At 38.2% G+C, this 26,679-nt stretch overlaps 1 protein-coding gene across 1 annotated transcript in view; it reads left to right on the plus strand.

Moving 5' to 3' along the window:
- Positions 1–26,679, plus strand: part of GEMIN5 (gem nuclear organelle associated protein 5) — a 48,054-nt gene that overhangs the window by 6,293 nt on the left and 15,082 nt on the right. Inside the window, exons 6-18 of the mRNA XM_069102517.1 lie at positions 2,261–2,393; positions 2,686–2,848; positions 3,824–4,036; positions 4,351–4,436; positions 5,161–5,243; positions 8,480–8,616; positions 11,629–11,702; positions 12,676–12,857; positions 15,129–15,268; positions 16,306–16,477; positions 18,322–18,552; positions 24,495–24,608; positions 25,216–25,338. Coding sequence (XP_068958618.1) covers positions 2,261–2,393; positions 2,686–2,848; positions 3,824–4,036; positions 4,351–4,436; positions 5,161–5,243; positions 8,480–8,616; positions 11,629–11,702; positions 12,676–12,857; positions 15,129–15,268; positions 16,306–16,477; positions 18,322–18,552; positions 24,495–24,608; positions 25,216–25,338 — 1,851 coding nt within the window. The remainder of the gene's footprint in view (positions 1–2,260; positions 2,394–2,685; positions 2,849–3,823; positions 4,037–4,350; positions 4,437–5,160; positions 5,244–8,479; positions 8,617–11,628; positions 11,703–12,675; positions 12,858–15,128; positions 15,269–16,305; positions 16,478–18,321; positions 18,553–24,494; positions 24,609–25,215; positions 25,339–26,679) is intronic.

Genomic DNA, 26,679 nt, shown 5'->3' on the forward strand with positions numbered 1-26,679 from the left:
AACTCTGGGCTAGCCATTGTCCAGAGGGCCCCCCCCCCCCCCCCCCCGCTTTGAAACCCAGATGTTGTTTGGTATGGATGTAATGGTTGGACAGTTTGGAAATCTGTCTACTTGATCTGTTTCTGTCTTGATAATTCTGTCTATATTCTGAAGTTCGGGGTGCTGACCTTTTTCCCCTGAACTAGGTAAACAATACATATTTGACTGATTAAAGTAAGATTGTTAACCCATTTTGAGTTGCTTTCCTTTAACAAAGCAGATCCAAGAATCTGTGTTGGCAGCCACCCTGGGGACGCTGGGGTGCTTACTGCTACAGACTGGTATAAAAAAAAGGCATTAAGAAAGTATTGTCTTAAGTAATAGGAAAATAAAATCTGGGTAAACTTTATCTACATCACTCCCTTATCTACAAATCTAGAAACTATCCCCATAAAAGGAGATGGAACTGTTCTGTAGTGCTACCTGTTGATATGTAACACATACTGGATTTTTTTCCATGAATTCAAGTCAATTTCCCTGGCCTATAATTTAGACTCCAGTCTTCCATTTTTAAAAATCAGGGCAACATTTGTCTTTCAACCATTACAGTGGGTGTAGCTCACCCACTTACCACAATCTCTCATGACAGGATTTGGATATCATAGCTGCCAGATTTTTCCATAACCTGGAATGTAGTTCAGCAGAGACTGTTGAAGGGCAGCACATTTTCTCAAAATGTTTGTTAGAGTATCCCAGTTTTGTCTTTTCCTTTCTAGTCCCAAGATGACTTGATGGAGAAAACAGGAGCAAATAAGAGTTGAGCATTGCTACCTCTGAGTGTGTCTCATTCTCTGGTTAAGGATACTTTTATTTACCAACCATAATACTGCCTCTTCTGGGTTAAAACTTTCTTATCTCATTTGGAATCCTAGAACTGGAAGAAATGTACCCCTACCTGAAGCATGAATGTTTTATGCAATGTTGACCAAAAACCTACTAAAAGAGAGCTTTCCCACCCTTCCTCCCCCTAGACTTATCTGCCCTCCAGTGAGAGATCCACTTCCAGCTGAATGTTGTTCCAAATGCATTCCTACCTTTCCCTCTTCTCCCCAGAAGCAGTGTTAGAAATGGTATATAAATTCCCCGACTAAGCCACAAAATTCTTATTTAGCCTATAATGTAGTTAAAATGATACTATCTATATTTTGCAACATTCATTTCTGTGGGAAGAAGTTTCAAGTTCTAAACAACTGAGTTTACTTGTTGAGCTCATATCACAGTGTTCATTAATAGTAAATGTATTTACTATCCTCCCAGTCACCCAGGCTTGTAATCTTGATGTCATACTGGACGTCTTGCTCACAGTCATCCCACACATCCATCTGTTGCCAAATACTGTTGTTTCTACCTTGGAAAAAATCTTTCTTTGTATACGTATGTCCCTGTCTCAGGGGTAGGGAACCTGCAGCCCTGAGGCTACATGTGCCCCTGTAGGTCCTCAAGTGTGGCCGTTTGACTGAATTTAAACTTCACAGAACAAATCCACTTAATAAAAGGATTTGTTCTGTAAAACTTGGACTCAGTCAGAAGGCCACAGGTGTCCTCGAGGTCGAAGGTTCCCCACCCCTGGACTAATGTTTTCACCTTCTAATTGGTCTCCCTGCTGCAAGTCTCTCTTCTGATCTACTTCACTCAACTGCCAAAGCAATTTTTCAAAAACTCAGGTCTCCCCCATGTTACCTTCCTATTACTCCAGAATCAAATAAAAAGTCCTTTGGCATTTTTAAATTAAATTCCTTTAAAACTCTTCCAACCTGGCCTTTTCTTGCTTTTCAGTCTTATAATTTAATCTCCTTTATATACTCTGAGATCCAGCGGCACTGGCCTACTTGCTGTGTTCTTAATCCATTCCATTCCATCTCTCTACTCCATGCTTTTTGCCCTGGCTCTCTACTCTCACCTCTTACTCTTAGTTCCCTTGGCTCCCTTTAAGACTCAGCTAAAATTCCACTTCTCATAGAAGGCCTTTCTCTACCACCCTCTACTGGTAAGCCTTTCCTCTGAGATGGATTTACATTTACCCTGTTCTTGTTTGTATTTCATTATTTCTAAATTATCTCCCTCAATGGAATGTGAGCTTCTTGAGAACAGTGACTGCCTTTACCAGCACTTACTATAATGTCTGTCACTTAGCACTTAATAATCGTTTATTGACCTTATTCAAGTAACTATTCAATAATAATATTTTAGTATTCAACCATGAATGACCTCTTATCTATAGGAGTGATGACTTTGAAATTACCCTTTCTAAAGAGACGAGGAGGGGGTGTGGATCCCACAGTTAAAGAGCGACTCTGGTTGACAATCTTCTGGCCCACTGGCCAACCTACCCAGTTGGTATCCAGTTGTTTTGGGTGAGTAGGCTTAATGAACATTGCTTTGTCTTTTATTTTCTTATTTGTTTTCTGAGTCACTTTCTGAGGTTCTGTTTCTAGGAAAGGTAAGAAAAGATTGAGCTAAGGTTAAAGAGTAACAAATCCTCCAGCAAGTTATTCATGTATAAATATTTTAATTACTTTGACATAAAGCAAAAATGTAATAAAAGGAAAAGAGAAACTATTGCCTTTTGTAGAACCCTGATTTATTTAACTAAAGCACTGTTTTCCTCCTATGAATAATGAACTAAATCAGTATTTCCTTTTACAGAGGTGAATTGCTGCTCTGGGATCTCACCCACTCTGGGAAACGAAAATGTACCCTCTTTAGCACCTCATCAGAGGGGCAGAATCACTCAAGGATTGTGTTTAATTTATGTTCAGTCCAACCTAAAGATAAAGAACTTCTGCTTTCCATTTCTATGGATAGGGATGTAAGTTGCATTTGTTGAATAAATATATAGTAAGGAAAACAGGTGGTGAACATAGCGTTTACCTAAGAGGACAATGTATGTAAGGATCCTGAGACTAGGAATAGCTTTTACAACTGAACCCCAAGAGCTTCTTTAAAAGGTTTTTACCTTCTTGTACAATTGCTACTGTACTTGTAGGGTCACTTGGGGGTGGGAGGGTTGGGGGTTGGCTTTTGAGTTTTTAAAGTAACTGAAAAGCTTGTTTCAGTTTTCTTGGCACATCTCTTCACAGGAACCTCTCATCACTTAGCTTTAAATTTTTCTTTGTTTCCACGTTTTAATGGAACAAAAATCTACTTAATATGAAATTGCTCTGGGAGCTGCCTGGCCATATTAGAAGACTATCTTTGTGCCTTTCCTCTTGACTTGCTTTTAGGTTATATTTACTAGATGAAATGCATTTTTCCTTGAGGGACTTCTTGTTATTTAAAAATCTACTTTCTTTTCTGTATAGTGTTACAATATTACTTTCTAAAGTATCTCCCTTTCAACATTATTTCCCTTGGGTGTTCCTGATTTCTGGAGTTTTATGATCACTGTAGAAAATGCTACAATTCTGTAAAGTGAAAAGGATACTTTATTTGGGGAGTTAAGGAGATGTAGGTTTTACTAATTATTTGATATCTTTGAGTCTCCCATCTCCTTATCCAAAAAGTAAAAGGACTGGATTTGGTAGTCTGGATCTAAGGTCCCTTATAGCTAAAAAGTTATTTAATTTGGAGTTATGTTATATTAAAGATTTCCCTCTCCCATAGTCTTAATAGAAGAGTTTTACCAACTTTTGAAGTATTGACTTTACTCAGTTCTCTCAGATATGTTCTTTTCCTACCATTTCCTCTCCCTTCCCTTCAACTTTGAACTTTCAGTTTCTTAATTTTGCTTATCTAGTTTACTTCCTTAATTGGTACCTATACCACTTTCCTTCGACCCTTGCAGGTGAAATGTTGGGATATGACAACCTTGGAATGCTGTTGGACACTGCCTTCCCTTGGGGGGTTTGTCTATAGTCTGGCTTTCTCCCCTGTGGACATAGGCTGTTTAGCCATAGGTGTTGGCGATGGCATGATACGGGTGTGGAATACACTGTCCATAAAAAATAACCATGATGTGAAAACCTTTTGGCAGGGCATCAAATCCAAGGTTACATCGGTAAGCATACTTTTAGCTTACTTTTTATCTTTTTTTTTTCCCCAACCATATTATTTGATCAAACTTAAAAAAAAAAAACTAAAAAAAAAAGTATTCCCCTGAATACCCTAAGGTGAATTGGTCTAGGTATTCTAAGAATTTTTTCCTCTAGAAATTGAATTAGATATATCAAAGTGCCCTATGTGAGACTTGTCATCTGTGAAATTCAGAGTTTGATAATCTAGCATTATACTTAAGGTTAAAAGATCAGATGAGAATATCTTAGGATTTATATGATTTGCATCTCACTTGTCCTTACTTGGGTTCTTTTGCAGCTGTCATGGCATCCAACTAAGGAGGGTTGTTTGGCCTTTGGAACTGATGATGGAAAAGTGGGAATGTATGACACCTATTCCAACAAGTAAGACATGAATGTCAGTTGAGCAATTTTTGATTGGCTGCTATCAGAGGAAGTGATTTAAGTACCAAGTGTCAGATTTAGAATGACATGGTCACTTCTAAGAGGCTTTGTTAGATCTAGAAAGAACTTGAAAATTATCTAATCCATCACTCCTCACTTTGAAGAGTGAATCATTTTTGTGACCACTACATCTCAAATTTAACCAAGCCATTTGTTTTGAGTTGCCCTTATTTTTTATTATGCCTGTTTTAAAATCCTGCTTTTATAGAATATAATGTCTTTATTATTTTCAAGGGAAAAACTTATCAGTGTACTAATGATCAGCCATTAGCAACAAAACCCAGGTGTTTCCTGTGGCTCCTGAGCTGCATAGTTGGAATTATTTTTTCTTAACAGATAGAACAGATTTGTCTGTTTCAGTCATTCTCCTGTATAGCCAAAGTAGTGTCATCATGTTTACCTCATGATTAGTAACATTTGATTGACTCCAGCAACCAATTGAGAGGGAATAAAATAAAGGAAAATTTGAGAGAAATGATTCCATAAATTGTATTTTCATGAACTTCATCAGTAAGAATTATGTATATACCTGCATGATGCTTATTTGGCACTTAATGACTTTGGTAATAATTATAGTGATAGTGATTTTGAGCTCCATTTCAGACACAAAGAGTATTTAAGGGAACCTGTTTGCATTTTAATCCTTTTGATTCTCATTTCCTAGACCACCACAGATTTCTAGTACCTATCATAAGAAGACTGTGTACTCTTTGGCCTGGGGTCCTCCCGTGCCCCCAATTTCATTTGGTAAGTTTGAGAGGCATCCTACAAAAAGTGGCTCATTTTCAGGAAATCAGCTGGTGTAACCCTGTCATTTGAGAGAGAAGTACAAAGAGGAGGTGATTTGCTCAAACATGAATGTGTTAAGATGTGGGACTGTATGTCAGGCTGACTTAGTAATTCAGCACTTTGAAGGCAAAGCTAACCTGAGACTGCTAGTCTTAGTTTTGTACTGTCTTAATGGTTTATAATCTGCAGGGTTGGAGGTAGGTCATCTGATTCCAGCACTTGTCTAACTCTTCTGTGCTGCCTGTCTTCTCTGTAACAATATAACTGTGCTGCTTGAAAGCATCTGTCCATTTTTTGGTTGTTCCTAAAAATCCAAAATCTATTTCACCTTTAATAAATTATCTAAGGAATTCTAAAATGAATCTCCACTGATGTTTGACTCTACCTGCAGCTAAACACTTTGTCCCCAGTAATCAGTTTCTTGAAATTATAGGATTCATTGAACACTCATGTTTTTTTTTCTTCTGTCAAAATATAAGCGGATATAGTCTTCAATTAGAGAGGCTAAATTAAGTGCTAAGCAAAAATGGTATAGGTGTGATTTCTTTGGATTTGGGGAAGTAGCTAGGAGACAGAAGTTGTTATATATTGATTTTTTTTAATTACCTGTAATGGCTGCTTTTATTTATATTTCTATGCTGAGAAAGTAATGTGTTTGAACAGTAATGTTTGACAAAGTATTGTCTTACATCAGTATATTTCATTAGTATTACCTTGGTTAGGAATTCAGTTACTGTATCTGGGGAGAATGAATAATGCAATAGGACAGAATTCAGACAACAGCAAATTCTACATGTAAAAAAAATTCAGCAACATGCTTTATTTTTCATGTTTAAATTAACCACAAAAACTACTGAGGAAATCATAGTTCTTTGACAACTAACGCTCATTATGTGTCCTCTCTCTGTCATGATGCACTCTGAATATTTCACCTACTGTCTCTGTGCAGGTGATTCATATATTCCTATTCCCCTCTTTTCCTTTGCTGCACCTCATATTTCCACCTGTTTACTAGACATTTCTACTTTAATATCTCCCTGTTACTTGTCTAAAATTCAAGATATCATCTTCCCTATTGAACCTACTCCTTGAATTTCCCTGTTTCTGTCCATGGTACCATTATCTTAATTACTACTCAGATGCAAAATTTCAAGGTCATCTTTGAATCCACATCCAGTTCATGCCAGATCTTGTCAGCTTTACGCCCCAGCTCAGGATGCAGATTCTGGACATAGCCAATGCAGGGATTATTCTGCTTGATTGCATGTTTATTGCAAGAGTTTTGTTTCATTATTCTTCCACTTCCTCCCGTTAGGGAGGAGAGAATGGAAGGGAAAGAACACAAGGGTTTGTTAATTAAGATATAAATGAATTTTTAAACTCATATTCCACAAATCTCTCATTTCCATTTCTGCTGCTACTTCTTTCATTACTTCTCTGTTACAATAATGTCCTTTGCCCAGGGCACTTGAGACCAGAGCATTTCAATTAAGTTCTATTACAGTTTGGGAGAGTTAGAGGTGAATAAACAAACTAATTAGAAAAAAGGGGAGTAAAGTGGATAGAGTTCAGGGCCTGCAGTCAGGGAGACTTCCTTTTCTCAAATTCAAATATGGTGTCAGACATTTACTAGCTGTGTGACCCTAGGCATGTCAGTTAACTAACTGCTTGCCTTATTTTCCTCATCTGTAAAATGGACTGGAGAAAGAAAGGGCAAACTGCTCTTTTAAATCCATCTCTAAGTATTTTAAAGTACCTACTATGTGCCAGCCAACATTCTAGGTACTGGGGATACAAATATTAAGAGTGAAACTGTCCCTATAGTCACAGTGAACTTACATTTTAATAGGAGAGACAAGTATATATAAAAATATAGATGAAAGAAAGATAATAGGGGCGGCCAGGTGGCTCAGCAAGTAAGAGCACCGGCTCCAGTGTTGGGATGACCTGGAGATCGAATCCCGGGCTCAGACACAGCACCACACCCAGAAATAACTGGCCGTGTAACCTTGAGCAAGTTACTTAACCCCGATTGCTTTAAAAAAAAAAAAAGATAATAAATACATATCTATACATAAACACAAAATAATTAAAAACAAAGTGATTTGGTAGGGAGGGCACTAGTATCTGGCAGTGCTACTGGATTAGTCTTATCGCAGTAAATTATTCAATCATGTTGTCCCTCTCATCCTTATCCAGAAACCTTTGGTGGTCTGAAGGTTGATATTACAGTTTAAGCCCATACTCCACAGTCAAACATTTCAGCAGCCTCCTCCAACCTCTCTAATTTTATCTACTACTGTTACTTGTCAGTTACCCATTTTCTAGTCAAATTGGACTACTTAAAATTCTCCACAAATACCCTCACTTTCTTGATTACATTCCTCTCTGTCTCCCATTCAGATTCTCTACTACAGTGCTTTGCATGAGATTCAGGGAAGGTCCATTTTAGGGTCTAAAGTTTGATGTCCAACTTTCAATAGCTTATTGTCCTTAGATTGGCTTTGAAAGTACACGGAAAGCCTCTTCTGATAGTACAGAATGAGAAGTACATTTTCATTGATGGTCAGTTTATGGATTTTTCTGATTATAAGAATTTTGTTTGTTTGTTTTTTTAATCAGTCGGGGTTAAGTAACTTGCTCAAGGTTACACGGCCAGTTATTTCTAGGTGGGTACTAAGTATCTGAGCCCGGATTTGATCCAGGTCATCCCGACACTGGAGCTGGTGCTCTTAGCCGCTGAGCCACCTGGCCACCCCTGATTATAAGAGTTTTGCTTTTACTTTTTTTCAGTTGAGGGGGCAAAGAAGGAAACTAATGATAGTGTAGCCAGAAAACATGGAAAGAGGATCATTGCAGGAAATTCAATCAGTAAAAATGTATTAAGCAACTAATGTGTATCATGTGCTGTGCTAAGTCCAGAAGGAAACAAACCGGCACTTTTGAAAATCATCTCTTGAATTTATTATATACTTTTTCAAAGGAAGCTGTAAGCGATAGATTCATAGTTTCACATACAAAAAAGTAATTGGATAGCAACAAGCTTATGAAAACAACATTGGCCCAAAAAGAAAGTTACGTTTTGGTTTTTTTAAAAACCAGTAGTTAAGCCTTCTGAAACATAATAGTTGTCGTGATTGTTTTTGTGCAGTAGAATCATGCTCATTGAGACTCCTTTCATCTTTCTTACCTAGGAAGAGATGGTGACAAGCCTACTGTTACTTTATATAGTTGTGCAGGAGAAGGGATCATCTTGCAGCACAATCCATGGAAACTCAGTGGGGAGGCCTACGACATCAATAAAGTCATCCGAGACACCAATGCAATAAAAGTGAGTTTTGTGAACCAAAACTTTTCCTTTTACCAGTAATACGGATTTTTCTTGGTTTCCAGCCCTGCATCATGGCTGAGACTATTGAAAGTTATATGTATTTATTCAGATATCCTAAGGGAAGCCATATCTAAAACAATTCTTTATTTTCTAATGGGTATTTGTGTTCCAAAGTCAGTTGGCCTCGTTGTTATGTTTAATTAGAATTTTAATAACAATGATATTTTATAATGCTTTAAAGTTTGCAGAGTCCTTATATCCATTATCCAATTTGAGCTTCACAAAAGCTTTTTAAGGTAAATGCTACTCATATTATTAGGACAATTTTTTTAACTTGTTTCTTTTCCAAGTCCATCTTTCATTATGCTTTTTTTTTAAGTAGCTTTATTGACTCATTTCCAGAAACATTTCATAAAATCACAGTTTTTTAGAGCTAGGTGAGAATTCAAGGTCATATGGTACAGTCTCTATATTTAGACTAATTAATATATTAGTCACTCCATTTTACAAATGAGGCCAAGAAAGGTCAAAATATTTTTTTACCCAGAGTAAAAAACAGCCAGTTCAGTCGATCAACAAGCAAGCACCTACTCTTTACTAGGTACTGTCCTGGGCACTGGGATTGTGTTTGTCCTTTGTTTTTGAAGAGGACTGTAGCATCAGGGAAATAAGATGACTTGCGGTTGTCTTTGATTTGAGTGAGGGAGGTGCTGTGCAAAGTCACTAGCCTCACTTTCTCCTCCAAAGTCTTTTGGATCGAGTGACCAGATATGCTTCAGGATGCAGTGGGAGACCCTGGCCTTTTAGGCTAAGGCCTTTTCACATACTCACTTAGAGTGAGGTAATGCCTATTCCGTGAATAGGTCTCTTTAAGAAGTGAGTCAAGGGATGGCCCTTTAATTAGAAATAGAAATAGATATAGGTGAAAAACTTAAAGAGTGTAATGATGGAAGCCAAGGGAGGATGAGGACTGAGAAAAGGTGGCCAGATTTAGTGGTTTAGAGATTTTTAGTAACCTTGGAAAGAGCAATTGGTGTAATTACTTCAGAAACCAGACTGCAAGGGGTTGAGAAATGAATAAGATGTGAGAAAATGGAGATAAGGTAGGTTGTTTTTCTCTACAAGTTTAGCTATAAAATGGAGAAGAGCAATTTGATAGCTTCGGGGCATGGCAGAGTAAAACAAAAAGAGGGTTGGGGGGGGAGGACTGTATGTTTTTTTGTTTTTTAAAGATGGGCCAAAACTAGGTTTTAGATAAGAAGTGAGTGGTTAAAGAGTAATTGAAGATGAAAGAAAGAGGCAGTGAGAGGAGGATGGCTGATCTCTGTAGATACCCATCATTAGACCAGAAATACAGCTATCTCTGGAGAGGTAATAGTTAAACCCATGGGACTTATGAAGGAGAAAACATAGGGGGAAAAGAGAAGAGGACCTCAGCTAAAACCTTAGGGTGTGTTTTAAGTTGTGGGTGTGATATAAACGATAACCCAGCAAAGGTGACTGGAGAGCATTCAGAAAGGTTGAAGGAGAAAAGTAGTAAGTGGTGTCATGAAAGGTCAAAGAGGAGAGGTATGCTGGAGAAGACAATGGTCACTAGTTCCTGATGTAATCTTTAGGTCAAGAAGAATGAAAACTGAGAAAAGGTTGATTTGGCACTTAAGAAGAGATCATTGATAACAAGCAGTTTTATTCCAGTGATATGGCCAAAAACTAGATTGCTAGAGGTTCATGAGTGAGAGAAGAGAAAATGGAGATAGCAAGTTATAGAAACCTTTTTTAAGGAATTGAATAAGACAGAGAGGGGAAATACAGGATGAAGCTTAAAGAGATGTTATGGATCTGGTAAAGATTTAAGACAGTCATGAAGAAAGCAGCAGCTAGAAAGTTTTTAAAGATTGGGGGGGAGGGGAGTTGCACAGTCTGCTGGAGAAGATAGAAGAGGGTAGGATCAAGGGCATATGGAGGGAGAGTTAGCCTTGGCAAAAATAGAGACCATATATTTGTCAGAGACTAGAGAAAGGGGGGAGTATGAGTGCAAAGTGATGTCAGGAAGTTTTGAAAAGAAAGGGAGAAGTTGCCTCAGTTTTCTCAGTGAAATAAAAGGCAAGAGCTAAGAGAGTGGGGAGAAAAGGGAAGTGTGAGAGGGAGACTTGAGGGCAGAATAGAAGTTTTACAGTAGCTTCTGTTGGGGCAAATTAAAGAATCACTGGAGGAATAAAAGTCACAAGAGCCAAGCTGAGGTCCAATAACATGAATCTGTACTATACACGCACTACATGGTTGTGAGATTTCATGCAGTTGTTTTTCAGAGCTTATATGTAGAATCAGAGGATAGCAGCAGTAATGGGGGCTGAGGTTTTGCAAAAGACAAATGATTTAGGACAAAGGGGCCTAGCATTCAAGCTGAAATGGCTAATAGATTGGGTTTAGAGAGGGAAGGTGCCCCTTTGAAGCCAAGTTCAAGTCCTAACTCCTCCAAGAAGCTTTCTATAATTTTCTGAATCCATAGTAACATCTCTTCCTTCTTATTGCCCATACCAATTATTGAGCACTTAGCCTCCACTGTCTTCAGCTATTTTAAAATCACATCTCTAAACTGTGAACTCCTTGGAGGCAGATAGTATATGTCTTTGTATATCCCACAATACTTAATACATTTATTTGTATACCCTACACAGTAATGCTTAGAAAATGCGATAATGGCATCAGCTATCAGGGATTAATATTGTGTCGGGGATCTTTATTTTACATGAGATTTTGTAGAACAGAAATATCTGGAATCTCATAATTTTCTTATAAGGTCATGTTTCTCTTTATTAGGAGGAAGTATGTCTCAGAAAGCTTGGCATTAATCACTTAGCCTTTCACTGTGAATTAATTACAAATATAGCCATCATATAATCAGAATTTTTGAAAGAGTTTTTTTAAGTTTTCTCCTTGTACTTTCTTCATCACAAGTTTGCAGAATTTGTGGTGTAGAATAACTAAAGACGGTTTTGTTTTGTTTTCTAGTACAAACTGCCAGCACATACAGAGATCAGCTGGAAAGCAGATGGCACAGTCATGGCTCTTGGCAATGAAGATGGGTGTGTGTGTGTTTGTTTTTTGTTAATTGTCATTTTCGTATATATTTCATTACCAGTTGGAGAATGCCATCTGTAATGTTGTTTGGGGAAACCCAGTGTTACTTTGGATCCACTGTTGCTGAGAGAGGCATCTGACGAGGGGGAAACTACAAGAAATAATTTGGGCATCTTCCGTGGTGATAAAGGAAAAGTGTGCTGCTGTATTGCCCACCCTTCCATAGCACATGACGTGTTGTACCACAATAGTAATTATGTTTCCCGCATTGAACCTGATATTGAGGGCAAATCCATCTACTAAAGAGAAAGAGAAGTTAAACAGAATTGTTTTGCAGACTTCAGTGAGCTTTCTTCTGTGTTATCTTTCAGGGAAATAGTATTTGATGTCTTTTTATTTTTTAAAAAAGTTAGTCTTCACCTAAAAAGCAACATAAGCAGAAAGAGGGTCTGGCCATAGTTATGAGCCAGGTTGCAGAGAACCAGGCTAAGCCTCCTCTGTCACAGGCCTCTACTTGGATGACCTACCTCACAGTTGTTTTGAGGATCACATAGATTTGTCAGACAAGTCCTGATAGCTATAAAGCACTTGATACATTAGTTATTAAGAATATAGTATAAGCTACATAACAGTCACTAACCTTCCTTTTTTTATTATGAGGGTTAGCAAAGCTTTCCAGATTTTGTACCTTAAAAAAATTGTAAGATAATGTATATAAAGCTCTTTGTAAATCTTAAAACTCTAAATGTTGGCAGTTATTTAAGGTTTAAGAAAGTTTTCATTACTTGTTTGAGAATGCTAGTTGTTAGACTCAACTTTTGGGGGGGATGGGTAATCTGCAGAATTAGTCATGAGACCACTTATCTCCTCTTTTCTCAGTTTGGTAGAACAGGAGAAATACTGTTGGAGTAGGATTTTTTTTTTAGTAGGATTTTAATACCTCTCATTTTTCTGGTCTTGATATGTTTCTCATTTCAGATCCATAGAAATATTCCAGGCTCCTAACTTAAAATTGATCTGTACCATTCAGCAACACCACAAGCTAGTGAATGCCATTCGATGGCACCATGAGCATGGGACCAACCCAGAATTAAGCTGTTTAATAGCCTCTGGATCCAACAATGCTGTCATTTATGTGCATAACTTGAAGAGTGTGATAGGTAATGGATTTCAGCTTCTGTTACCAACCTAATAGGAATGAACCATTGATAATTAAGTGATTTTCCACACCAGGCTTTGTACCATTTTAACTTCTTTTTGGTTTTATAAAACAAACTGCATCAGTTTACCTCTTCAGAGGTAAATAAGATACCATATGTATTTCCCTAAAACATCACATTGGTGATGTCTCTGCTCAAAAACTTTCCGTCTTACGAGTTGCATTATAGGATCAAAAACACCCTACCTTTCTAGTTTTATTTTCCATTTCTCACCTACATAACACATTGGCTACAACTAAACTGATTGATTTACTGTTCCCAAGACATGCCATCTTCACTTTCATTACCTACCTGAAGGTATCTTGAAAGGTCCAACTCTTGTTCCACCTTTACTGTGAAGTTCCTTTATCACCCCTACAGGAAATAATCCTTTTTTCCTCTGAATTCCTACAATACTTAGCATCCATACCACTTATAATTGGCACCTATTTACTGATTGATATCATTAAATATTTTCCCAATGAAATTATGTTTTTTATATTTGTATTTCACTCTCCAGATGGCTTAGTGCTAAGCATACCTAGTAAATATGCAGTAAATACCTGACTGATTTTCTTTGTCCCTGTGGTGGAAACAAGTGTCATCTATTTTGTTGCACAGAACACTCCTTCCAACGTGTTTCCAAGTGCTGTTCATAACCAGATCTATTAGTATTTAAAGAAGAAAGAAGAACCAAAAGTAGATCTGAAACTTTCCTGTTAAAAGCAAGCTATAGATGAGCTTTGGAATTGGCATATAAGAAACAATATTTCGAAAGGTTATGTCTATGTCCCAACAATTCTGATTTCTGATCTTGGGGATGGTTGCCAGATTTTTTTAAAGCATTTAAATTAATGCATTAATAAATTGGTAAATACAGTGAATTTTTTGCTTGCTGATTATATCTTTGTGTTTAATACACTGTTTTCCCACTATATCACTTAAGAGATAGAGTGGAACTACAACTTTTTAAATTTTTAATTATGAAGCATTTGGGTTTTTTCCCTCCCATTTTCCCACTGAAGGTAGACACAAAGAAATACCAGGGCCTCTGTATTACATGAGCACAATCCAGCAAAACATTTTCAATATTTATCACATCCAAAAATGAATTTCTTATTCTTCATGTTAGTCCATTATCTCTAGTTATGAGGTGGGAAGTATCCGACTTTATTGGTACTCTGGAATAATGGTTAATCATTTAGTTGATCAGAGTTCTCAAGCATTTCAAAATTGTTTATTTTTATAATAATGATGTTAATAGTCCAAATGGTTTTTCTGGCTATGCTCATTTCAGTGTTCAGTTCATACAAGACTTTCCATGTCTCTGAAATTATCTTTTAATAAATTCATTTCTAACAGCACAGTAGTATTCCATCATATACCACAATTTGTTTAGCTCTTCCCTGATTTGGGGGCATCTCCTTAAGTTTCCAAGTTTTTGTCACTGCCAAAAGAGCTAACATAATTATTTTTATATGTAAAAGACCTATTCTTTCCTCCATCTCTTTGGGGGTATAGACCCAGGAATGGCTTAGCTGGATCAGAAGATTCATTCACAGCTTCACCAACAGTGTACCAATGTCCCTGTTTTCCCATGATCCTTCCAACATTTGTCATTTTCTCTTTTTATCATCTGTGCCAGTCCCATGAGTATGAAGTAGAACCTCAGAATAGCTTTAATTTGCACTTCTTTCATACATTGGGAACTGCTTGTTCATACCCTTAAACCATTTATCATCTGGGGAATGGCTCTTATGAATTTGAATCACTTATTTATGTGTCTCAGAAATGAGACTTTTATCAAAGAAACTTGCTGCAAAGATATTTTTCATTTTGTATTTCCCTTATAGTGTTATCTGTATTAGATTTGTTTGTGCAAAACTAATTAGAACTAGAACTTGATCTGTAGTCAGAAAACCCAAGTTTGAGTCCCAGATATGCCAATTTACTAACTTTATAACCTTGGATAAATGTCTAAACCATTCTGAGCCTCTGTTTCCTGCTGTAGCTTGTTGTGAGCATACTGTAAACTGAGATCACATCTTTTATAACACTTTAAATGACAAAATACAGATAGAAGTGCTTATTATTTTAGGCATTCCAAAAGTGTTATTAATGATTTGCGGTAACTTTCAGAATACTTCATTTTGATTATACTATGGCATATTCCCTCCTCTGTACATTGGGTTACTTTTATGATAATGGTGTCATCTGTGACTTGTCTTACAGAGAGCGCCCCAGAATCACCAGTGACAATTACAGAACCCTTTCGAACCCTCTCTGGACACACAGCTAAAATCACTAATCTGGCTTGGAGCCCTCATCATGATGGAAGATTAGTATCTGCTTGCTATGATGGCACAGCCCAGGTACTTGAAATGTCTTATTTCTATGCCTGCTTAATGAAGTCCTGTAATAATAGTCCCTTGCTTTGCCCTGTTCTTCACAATATTGCCTTTGAGCATCATGTTTTAAAAGAAGGCCCTCAATTTGGAGTCACATAGGACCTAGAATTGACTCTTAGAAATTTATTAGCAGTGTGTATGTGGGTAAGTCACTTAACCACATTATGTCTTGGTTTCCTCATCTGTACAATGAAAATAATAATACTTGTAGTGCCTACTTTACAGGGTTGTAAGAATCAAATCTGAGGTAATGCAGAAGTGTTTAGTGAATCCTAAAGCACTGTGTAGGGCATCTAGGTGGCACTATGGATAGAGCACTGGGCCTGGAGTCAGCAATACCTGAGTTCAGGTCTGACTTCAAACACTTACTAGCTGTGTGACCCCAGGCAAGTCATTTAACCCTGCCTCAGTTTCCTCATCTATAAAATGAAGTGGAGAGGGAAATCGAAAACTATTCCAGTATCTTTACTAAGAAAATCCCAGGGGCGGCTAGGTGGCACAGTAAATAGAGCACCAGCCCTGGAGTGAGAAGTGACCTGAGTTCAAAACCAGCCTCAGACACTTGACACATTTACCAGCTGTGACCTTGGGCAAGTCACTTAACCCCAATTGCCCTGCCTCCCCCCCTCCAAAAAGCAATAAATAAATAAAGTAAAATTCTATTTAAAAAAAAGAAAGAAAATCCCAAATGGGGTCATGAAGAGTCAGACATGACTAAAACAACTGAACAACAACAAAGCACTTTATAAATGTCAGTAGTTATTATGAGAAAATACTGTCCCCTGTGTTAGTAGATAGTTTGTATAGGCCCTGAAAGGTAAACGGTTTATATATTGTATGAGAGTCTCATACAATATGAAAGCGACACTTTCAGTTTGATTTCCGTGACTCACCTTCCAAGTGAGGGGAAGAATATATTGAAGGGACAGTGATTATAACGAAGGAAGTAAAAAAATACCGATCTAAGATTCTGTTTGTGGGTTACTATTGGTTTCATTCAGGTGTGGGATGTTCTCAGGGAAGAACCTCTTTGCAATTACCGAGGACACCGGGGAAGATTATTTTGTGTTCAGTGGTCTCCACTGGATCCAGATTCAGTCTTTTCAGGGGCAGATGATTTCTGTGTACACAAATGGCTGATATCAATGCAAGATCATACCCGGCCACCTCAAGGTGAGTATTTAAAAACCTGGGGTGTGTAAAAACTAGGGTAGGTACAAAGCAAATATCTGTTAGTAAATTGTTATAAACAGGTGTGTATGTGCATTCATTAATGCGTGCGTGTGAGTGTGTGTGTGCGTGTGCGCGCGTGCTTTAAAATATTCCTTTAACCTTTCCCTCTGTGGACATATTTAACAAACCTAATACGGTGTTTCTCTCCCATTTCCAATGTCTTTTTTGAGCTTGAACCTTTGCTTACTGGTGGATAAGGTTACCACTGTTTTCCAATTGTTGGAATAATTCAGTGGGTTTTTGTTGAGCCTATATTTCCAGCTGATCTGTGCTAGACATCCTTCCACTTTGCACCGTACTAAGTCTGCTGTTTGTTGTTCATATGGATTGTAGGAAATACTTTGGATTGCACTTTCCATATTAGTAACAATTTCTTCCTTAGTTTCTCTCATCTTCTTTTCACATCTCTGTAACACCAAGCACAAGAAACTTCCGGGGTCAAATTACTAGCATAGCAAACTCCATTTAATTCATGACAAATTAAGGCAAAACATTCACAGAAAAGAGAAGATCAAAATACAGCTTTCACCAAGTGTAATGCAATAATTTCCAAGTACTACTTCACCCCTGGGCAATACATTCATTTAGTCAATCACAAAGTCTCCTCTCCATTCAACTGGAGATTAGTTTCCAATCATAAACAAAGTACATTCAGTCAGTCACAAATCACAAAAAGTCAAAAGTTTCCCACCCCAGGATCACAAATGAATTAACAGATATCATCAGCACTACATTCAATACCCAAGGGGCAGTCTTTTCTTCATCTTGACCTGAGGCAAGTTCTCAGCAATCTCAGTTCCTGGGGAGACAAAGCTTAACAAAGCCACAAGATACTTTGTCCATGTCCTCATCAATTCACTCTGCCTGCAGGACAGTCTCAGGACCCCTAAAAACATCAATAAGACCCTCTTCCAGGATTTCTGTAAACATACAAGAAAATCCTTCTTCAGTGCTTCTGAACCAACAGCAAGGTTCCAGGACCTCTGCAACAATAGCATTGTCCTTCACCAGCAGATGAATCTGACAAAACAGTCAAAATACCGGCATCACAGCCATACCACCTCAGTTCTCAGCAGCTCTCAAAAGTCCTGGGCAGCTCCAACTGGCCCTCAGCAATCCTCTCTCTCTCTGCCTCCACAATGCTGCTCCCAAAAGTTATTCAGGCCTCCTCTGCTTGGGCCTGTCTCTAAATCCATGGCACTAGCTCCTCCCAGTCAGCCCTCTCCATATCAACAAGTCCATCCCAGAAGTGGGATTCACAGACTCTAGGTTTCAACACTCAACCTGAAAATCAAGCCAATACAGGGGGATCTTTAAATTCCATTACCATTACAATCTCTTACTTATCTGATCTTAGGATTTTCTTAGCTTTGCCAATTCTTGTTTAATGTATTTGGCTGTCATTCTTCCCCCTATGGATTTTAGTCTGTTTTTTGTGGCTTTTTTTCACTTTTATTCTTCTCAGGTTTTCAGCTTCTTTAGTTCTGGGTTTTTAAATTATTGCCTTTTTTTCTTATGTGCACATGTGTTTGGCTATTTGTTTTCTCTTTGGTGTTTTTCTTTGTTTTCTGTGGAATGTGTGAGGATCCTGGTGCATTGGCTTCAGTCCTCTTACAAGGGCGTCTTAACTCGGTCTCTGAGGCTGTGTTGTAACAAGCTACACCAGGGAGAAACACCTTTGATTATGCCTACAAAATCAGTGTCCCATGTTGAGAGACTGCCTACCTCAGTCTTATGTGCTAACAACTTTTTCGTTCATTTTTTTCTGATTTATGATTCCTCAGGTAAAAAAAGTATTGAGTTAGAGAAGAAAAGACTCTCTCAGCCTAAACCCAAGATCAAGAAGAAGAAAAAATTGACAGGGAAAGTGGCAACAAAGCAGGAGGTGATTGATGCAGTCGATGGAGAGGACTGCAACAGGGACAGTTCTCTACCCATTGAAAATGGGGTGTCAGACCAGGAAGGTGAAGAAGAAGTACAAGAGCCAGAGATTCCCAATGGCATCTCTTCAAATGGTAAATAGTAGTCATCTGGGATTCACTAATTTTCTGATTCTTTGGACATGACAGATAAGGTTATGGTGAAAGGGAACATAAATATAGACTATGTTAAATTTTAGTACCGCCCAAACAGCAGTCAAAGTCATAAAAATTAATATACAAGAGATTTATTTTTCCACATGCCTTCTAGAATAAGAGTTCTTCACCTGGGGTATGAATCTGGATTTGAGGGGGCTCATAAGTTTGTTTTTTCAATATTTTGATAACTCTATTTCAATATAATTGTTTTCCTTTCCGATCCTACATGTTTTATTTTATGCTTTTAAAAACATTGTTCTGAAAAGACATCTATAGGCTCGACCAGATTGCCAAAGGAAAGTTCATGGTACAAAAAAGATTTAAAACCTCCATTCTGGAAGTTGTTCAGCCTCCTACAGCATGACTCTGATTTTCCCAATGCAAGGTCTAAACTATTTGGGGTACTTTTGGATAACATCATCTCTTCCAGGGGACCATTTACTCCTCTAAAGCAATAATTCTAATCTTCATTCAGTGATATCTTGATTTGGGGGCATATCTATCTATCTATCTATTTTTTGCTTCTTGGAGGGCAATTGGGGTTAAGTGACTTGCCCAAAGTCACACAGCTAGTAAGGGGCATATCTATTTAAACATTTGATATTGTATTGGCAAAGATATGTAGCAGAGTATAGACTAATCAAATTGGTGAGAAGGAACTGCACTAGATATATAGATACCCAGCCTTTTGGGGAGTTTTATAAGAACGTGGTCGTGTTTTAAGTTTTATACCTTGACATGTAAATAGATCAGTTATTTCATTGATATGGATATTCCCTCCCCAACCCAGCTTTCTTGTTCTCCACTGCATCCCTGAGCCATGAAGACAAATACTGGTGCATTTTCCTGCATCTTAAAATAAAGGGTTCTTACTTTACTAATCAGCTCTAATGGGGTTAAATCATCATCTCTGCATAGATGACTCCCATATATAATATATTCAGCCTCTGGATTATTCATATTCATTGTTTCTTAGAGCATAGTAACATTCCATTATTTTCATTGCCACAATTTGTTTCATAATTTGATGGGCACTTACTTTGTTTTCAATTCTTTGCTATTACAAAAAAAAAGTAGTGTTATGATTATTTTGGTATAAATAGAACCTCTCTGTCATCAATCTCCTTTCAGTATATACCTGCCTAGCAATGGGATCTCTGTGTCAGAGACTATTCCTTTCTTGTCAGAAGAATTCCAAACTGCTTTCTGGAAAGTTTGAATCAATTCCCAGCTCCCCCAGTAATGATGTCTTTCCACAAACCCTTCCAACACTGATTATTCTCATCTTTTTTTCATCTTTGAGTTTGCAGGGTGTCATGTATTTTAATTTGTATTCCTCTTATTAGTAATTTGAAATAGTCTTTCCTGCAGTCACTATTAGTATATGTTATTCTTTGAGAATGAACCTTTTCTTTTGGAGAATGGCTCTTTAATCTTTGTGCTAACTCCATATAATAAGCTCCTTGGAAGTAGAACGTTTTAATCTTTGTACTTGTATCTCCAGCACCTAGCATAGGGCTAGACATGTAGAAGGCATTTAATAAATATTTATTCATTAATTAGTGTCAGACCCTATAAGAGGTACATAATGCAAAAGTTTTTTCCCAGTAAAAGCCTCCATTTCTTAGCGTATTTATATTAATTTTGTTCATGCTGAAGCTTCTCATTTTTGTCTTTTATGAATTGCCTCTAATCCCTTGTTAGGTTAAGAAATTCCTGAACACCCCACAGCCTGCCCAGCAGTTCAGCCCAGTCTAGCCCAACATAGCTATGAAAGGCAGATCATGGCTTTCTCTCTCATTTGTTGATGGTATGATCTTTCGTGTTTGGGTTATTTACCCATTTTGATTTTATTTTAATGGACATATTTTTAAAGCACTTAAAAATTTGCAAATAACCAGTCCACATAAATTAAGTGCAGCAAACATTTGTTAATTATCCTCTATATTCAAGATACTGAGGATACAAAGAAACAGTACTTGCCCTCAAAAACCTTATGCTTGTGAGAAAGAGGTCTACATGCACACAAATAAGCATAGAATGACAAAAATTGTGGAAGACAAAACCACACTAATAATTGAGGGAAATAGTTGGGAAGACATCAAGGAAGTGGTATAGGCTGAGCTGAGTGCTGAAGGAAGATTAAGATTAGAAGGAGAAATGAGAGGGGCAGCTAGGTGGCACAGTGAATAGAGCACCAGCCGTGGGGTCAGGAGGATCAGATGCAGCCTCGGACACTTAACACAAAAAAAACTAGCCATGTGACCTTGGGCAAGTCACTTAGCCTCAATTGCCCCATCTTCTCCACCACTCCCCCCAAAAGAAAAAAAAAAAGAAGGAATGAGAAAGGAGTACATTTTGGAGGGCTAGGGGAGATAAATTGGCTTGTATGAATACATGTAGGCAGTCGGTAGAGTATTCATTTCAATATAGAGTTTATGAAGGGGAAAGTAGAATGAAATAAGGCCGAAAAGGCAAATATGATTGGAAAGGGCCTTATGTACCAAACTGAGACATTTGTATTTTATCCTATAGATAATGAGGAGCCACATCTGTGTCTTAGATTATTTTGGTAGCTTCATGAAGGCCAGCAGCATGTAGTAGTTGGTAGAGTGCTGGACATGGAGTTAGGAATACCTGCGTTCAGCTCTCACTTCAAACATTTGCCAGTTATGTAACCCTGAGCAAGTTGCTTAACTTCTCTTTGCCTCAGTTTCCTCATCTGAAAATGAGGGATCTCAACTTAATGAATTCTAAGGCCCATTCCAGCTCTAAATCCGTGACCCTTTGGATTGGAGAGAGGAGAGACTAGATGCAGGAAGACCAATTAGGGGGCACAGGTAGAATGGTGATTACATACATTGAGAGATGGGACTAGATATAAGATTTTGAGATTTGAGGACTAATTGCATATAAGAGTAAGAGGAAAGAGTCCAGGATGACTCTGGCTTTAAACTTGGGTAATCCTAATGGTGGATTGAACTGAAGGGAAAGTTTGGAAGAGAGTTGGGTCTTGGAGGGTAAGAAGAGGGAAGATAATAAGTGATATATCAGGCATATTGAGGTTGAGATGTCTAAGGACATCTAGGGGGATGTATCTAGCTGGCAGTTGTCATTGTAGGCCTAATATTCAAGGGAGAAAAGGTAAAGAAAATAGGGCCCACAACAAAGCTTTGGGAGAAAAGTCAGGTGTCAGTTAAGAGGAGAAGAAGGAGAGAGCCATTTCTCTGAAGCTGAGGGAGAAAAGTTTATTTGGAAGTCTAGCTGCTTAAGACTTGAAAAAGGCCATCCCATTTAGCATTGGAAAGTAGTTTCTGTTCAAGTAGTAGGGTAGGAAGCCCAAGGAATTGGGCAGTAAAAGAGAGAAGTATAGGATAGATAACTTAAAGGAGTGGCAGGGTCACAAGATTTTATTTCCTTATTTGTTTATTCATTCATTCATTCATTCTTAGTTTTCAGCATTCACTTCCACAAAATTTTGAGTTCCAGATTTTCTCCCCATCTCTTCCCTCCCCCCACCCCAAAACAGTATGCATTCTGATTACCCCTTCTTCCAATCTGCCCTCCCTTCTATCACACCATTCTCTTATCCCCTTCCCATCTATTTTCTTGTAGGCAAGATAGATTTCTATCCACCATTGCCTATATGTCTTATTTCCCAATTGAATATCAAAACAATTTTTAACGTTTGTTTTCAAAACTTTGAGTTCTTTTCATTCTTTCCCTTCCCACCCACCCTCATTGAGAAGGTAAGTAATTTGATACAGCTTATACATGTATAGTCATGCAAAACACTTCCATAATAGTCCTGTTGTAAAAGGCTAACTATATTTCCCTCCTTCCTATCCCACCCCCCATTTATTATATTCTCTCATTTGACCCTGTCCCTCCTCTGAAGTGTTTGCTTTTGATTACTCCCTCCTCCCATTTGCCCTCCCTTCTATCATCCCCCGCTTAGACCCTTACCCCCTATTTACCTATAGGGCAAGATTGATTTCCATACCCAATTGAGTGTGCATATTCCCTCCTTAAACAAAATCCGATGAGAGTAAGGTTCACTCATTCCCTCTTACCTCTCCCCCTTCCTCTCCATTGTAAAAGCTTTTTCTTGCCTCTTTTATGTGAGATAATTTACCCCATTCTACTTCTCCCTTTGTCCTTCTCCCTGTACAATCCTCTCTCACCCCTTAATTTTATTCTTTAGATATTATCCCTTCATATTCAACTCACCCTGTGCCCACCCTCTCTTTCCACATATATATGTATATATACACACGTGTATATATGTCATATCTATAGATAAGATAATACACATACTTATATTCCCTCCAATAATACTGAGAAAGGTCTTATGATTTAGAAATATAATCCTTCCATGTAGGAATGTAAAGAGTTCAACTTTAATAAGTCCCTTATGATTTCTCTTTTCTGTTTACCTTTTCATGCTTTTCTTGATTCTTGTATTTGAAGGTTAGATTTTCTTATGCAGCTCTAGTCTTTTCAACAAAATTATAATTGAAAGTCCTCTATTTCATTGAATGTCCATTTTTCCCCTGAAGTATTATACTTATTGTCACTGGATAGGTGTTTCTCGGTTTTAATCCTAGCTCCTTTGACCTCCAGAATATATTCCAAGCCCTCCGATCCCTTAATGCAGAAGGTGCTAAATCTTGTGTTATCCTGATTGTGTCCTCACAAAACATGAATTGTTTCTTTCTGGCTGCTTGCAGTATTTTCTCTTTAACCTAGGAACTCTGGAATTTGGCTATAATAGTCCTAGGAGTTTTCCTTTTGGGACCTCTTTCAGGAGATGATCAGTGGATTCTTTCAATATCTATTTTCCCCTCTGGTTCTAAAATATCAGGGCAGTTTTCCTTGATAATTTCTTGAAAGATGATGTTTAGGCTCAAGAGAAGAATTTTAAAGAATAGAGATTCCCCTGAGTACATTTGTTGGTGGTAGAAAAAGCACCCGTGGTTAGAAAGAAATTGAAGATGAGCGAGGAAATGATCAGTGGGATTAAAGCTCTTGGAGGAGATAGAAGGGGAGGGAATCAAGGACACAGAAAGAGAGCTTGATTTAGGTATGGAAAAGGCCCACTTCCTCAAAAACCAAATTAAAGAAAGGGAGGATATTTAAAAGCATAGAGAGGTTTTGAAGTGTGGAATAGGAAAAATGAAAGAATTTCAGGCTGATAACTTACGTTTTTCTCAATAAAGTAATGGGTAAGGATACCCCAGGACAGTGGAGGTGGGCATGGGAAAATTGAGGGAAAAAAATTATTAAAACTAGTTACTGATTGATCTAATTCCTCCATATCAGTAGAGCAGACTCCACTGCCCAGTTCAGACTTCAGATCTTTTCCCTGCCACTAGAGCTACTATTGTGAAGACCAGAGAAAGTCATGACCAGGAATGTGAAGAAGACAAAGTGTTCTTGCCATTTCGTCTTCCTTTAGAAAAAATTATATCAAATCAGGGCTAAGTGGTTTCGATATCATATCATTTTTATAGAGTGTTTCTGTGTGTGCGCTTACCTCACAGGGTTGTCTTTAAAAAAAATGCTTTGTAAACCTTAAAAGAATACTTAAATATGAATTATTATAGCTGCTGTAAATTAGCCTGGGAACATAACCACCATTTATAATGCTGTTGCTATGGAGAAACATATTCTATATTCTAAACAACCAAATATTATCAGATACAGACTACTTGTTTTATTTGTTTTAAAATCCCCAAAGGGATTTTAATCACACAGTGCTTGTTTGATTTGTGGGCCAGTTCTCACTTCTCATGATCTGGTCATTGACTTAAAAACCCTGGCATTTTTTTCCATCCCAGATTCGTCCATTATTATGTGCTTCTCTTTTCATGTTGCAGTTTCCAAAGAGCTACCTTCATACTCACCCATTTCCTCTGGATTTGAAAAGCCAAAAATTCCAATTAATCCCAAAGCAATTGTGCCCAAAAAGGATCTACCTAAAGAGAAGTCAGGTTTGTGTCAACGAAGTAAAATGTATTTTGTTTCTAAAAGGACCAGGTTGTACATTTTCTTGCAAACTAGAGTGGTTATGCTTTTAAAAGACAGCCTTGATAGCATTTTGGTCTTTATGAGGATGTGACCAAGGAACAGTATAGAATATATTCTTTTCTTGAGTTGCCATGGCCAAAAGAAAATAATCATCCTTCAACCATCATTCTGATAATGAAATTCTCAGAACTCATGGACTAATTGTTGACCAGTACACATGGGATGGGTCAGTAGGCCACACAAGGAGCCTACCCAACAGAGTGGAGAATATGCCAGAGCACACACTCACCAGTATGGCCACCATGAAGCACTGAGGAATTTGTCCTTCCTCAGCTTTGGTTTGTTACATATGATTAGAGTTGTTTCATTTGTATGAATGTACTATCCCCTAGCCTGAATTATAAACTCAGTATGAACCGAGAGCATCTTGTGTTCCCTCTGTGCCCCCCACCCCATTCTCCACCCCTGTAAGGCATGCTCTAGTACCTTATGCACAGAAAGAACACAGTAACTGCTTGCTAAATAACTCAGCAGCACTGCCAAGGCAAAACTGTTTTCATTCTATTTCAGAAGCCCTTGCAAAGAAGAAAAAAGCACGTTCTATTCTACCTGTCAGCACAGCCTTGGACCACAGGTCCAAAGAGGAGCTCCACCAGGACTGTTTGGTGCTAGCAACTGTGAAACATTCCAGAGGTAAAAGAAAGAAGCTCCTAACCTCTTAGGTCTTCTCCACTCACAGTCTTCAGGGAACTGTTTACTCTCATCTAAAGCTTGTCTGTCCCTCTCCATGCCCTTCAGTTCCCATTTCTGTCTTGGCATTTCAAAATGATGAGACTCAGCTGAGGCCCTTTGAGATAGATAGGAATTCACTGGACAGAGAGGAATTGGAAGGTATTCCATGTAGAAAAAATAGTGCGTGGTATAAAGGGTGTTTGGTATCACACTAGGTTTTAGACTCTAGTCTAGACTGTGGACAGTTGTGGAAATTTTTGAGCAAGGAGTCCATGATGAAAGTGCTAAGCTTCATCGTTCTTGCTAGAGGAAAGAGGAAAGTATGGTTAGTAGATAACCAGCTAACCACTACCCATGGTTCATTCAATCAGAAAACATTCATTAAGCACCGACCATGTGCCAGGCACTGTGCTAAGCGTTGAGGATACAAAAAGAGGCAAAAAATAGTCCCTGCCCTCAGTCTAGTGGGGGAGGTGACATGCAAAAAATACATATAAAGCAACCCATATACAGGTTAAATAGGAAGTAGTTAACCGAGGGAAGGCACTAAAATTAAGAGGAGTTGGGAAAAGCTTTTGGTAAAAGATGGGATTTTAGTTGGGATATAAAGGAAGGCAGGGGAGTCAGTAATCTGAGGAGGAAGAGCTTCCCAGGCATGAAGAATGGCCAGACAAAATGCTCTGAGAGATGAAGTATCTTGTATATGCAACACCCGGGAGGCCAATGTCACTGAATCAAAAAGCACATTATCGGGGAATAAGGTTTAAGAAGACTGGAAGGGTTGGAAGGGGTTAGGTTATAAAGGTCTTTGGAAGCCAAACTGGCTTCTGTATTTGATCCTGGAGGCCATAGGAAACCTCTGGAGTTTATTGAGTAGGCAGGTAACATAGTCTGCATTTTAGGAAAGTCACTTTTGTGGCTGAATAGAGGATGGGTTGGAGTGGGGAGAGACTTGAGGCAGCAGACCCAGCAGCAGCCTGTTGCAGTAATCCAGGCAGAGGTGATAAGGGTCTGCACTAGAGTGGTGGAGGAGTCAGAGGAGAGAAGGGGACATATTTGACAGATGTTGCAGAAGTGAAATTAACAGCATGGATACACAGAGAGTGAGAGACAGTGAGGAATCAAGGATGACTCTTAGGTTTTGAGCCTGAGGGACCAGGTGGACGGACTTGCCCACGTTTGAGTTCTTATAGATATTTTACAGCTGGAAGGAACCTTGGAGGCTATTTCTTCCAATATTCTCATTTTATAGGTGAAAAAACAAAGGCCCAGAGAAGCAGAGTGACATAATAACTAGCATTT

This window comes from Petaurus breviceps, unplaced genomic scaffold (assembly GCF_028583685.1).
Source record: "Petaurus breviceps papuanus isolate PSGF00001 unplaced genomic scaffold, PetGlider_PUasm1.0 551, whole genome shotgun sequence".
Lineage (NCBI taxonomy): Eukaryota > Metazoa > Chordata > Mammalia > Diprotodontia > Petauridae > Petaurus > Petaurus breviceps.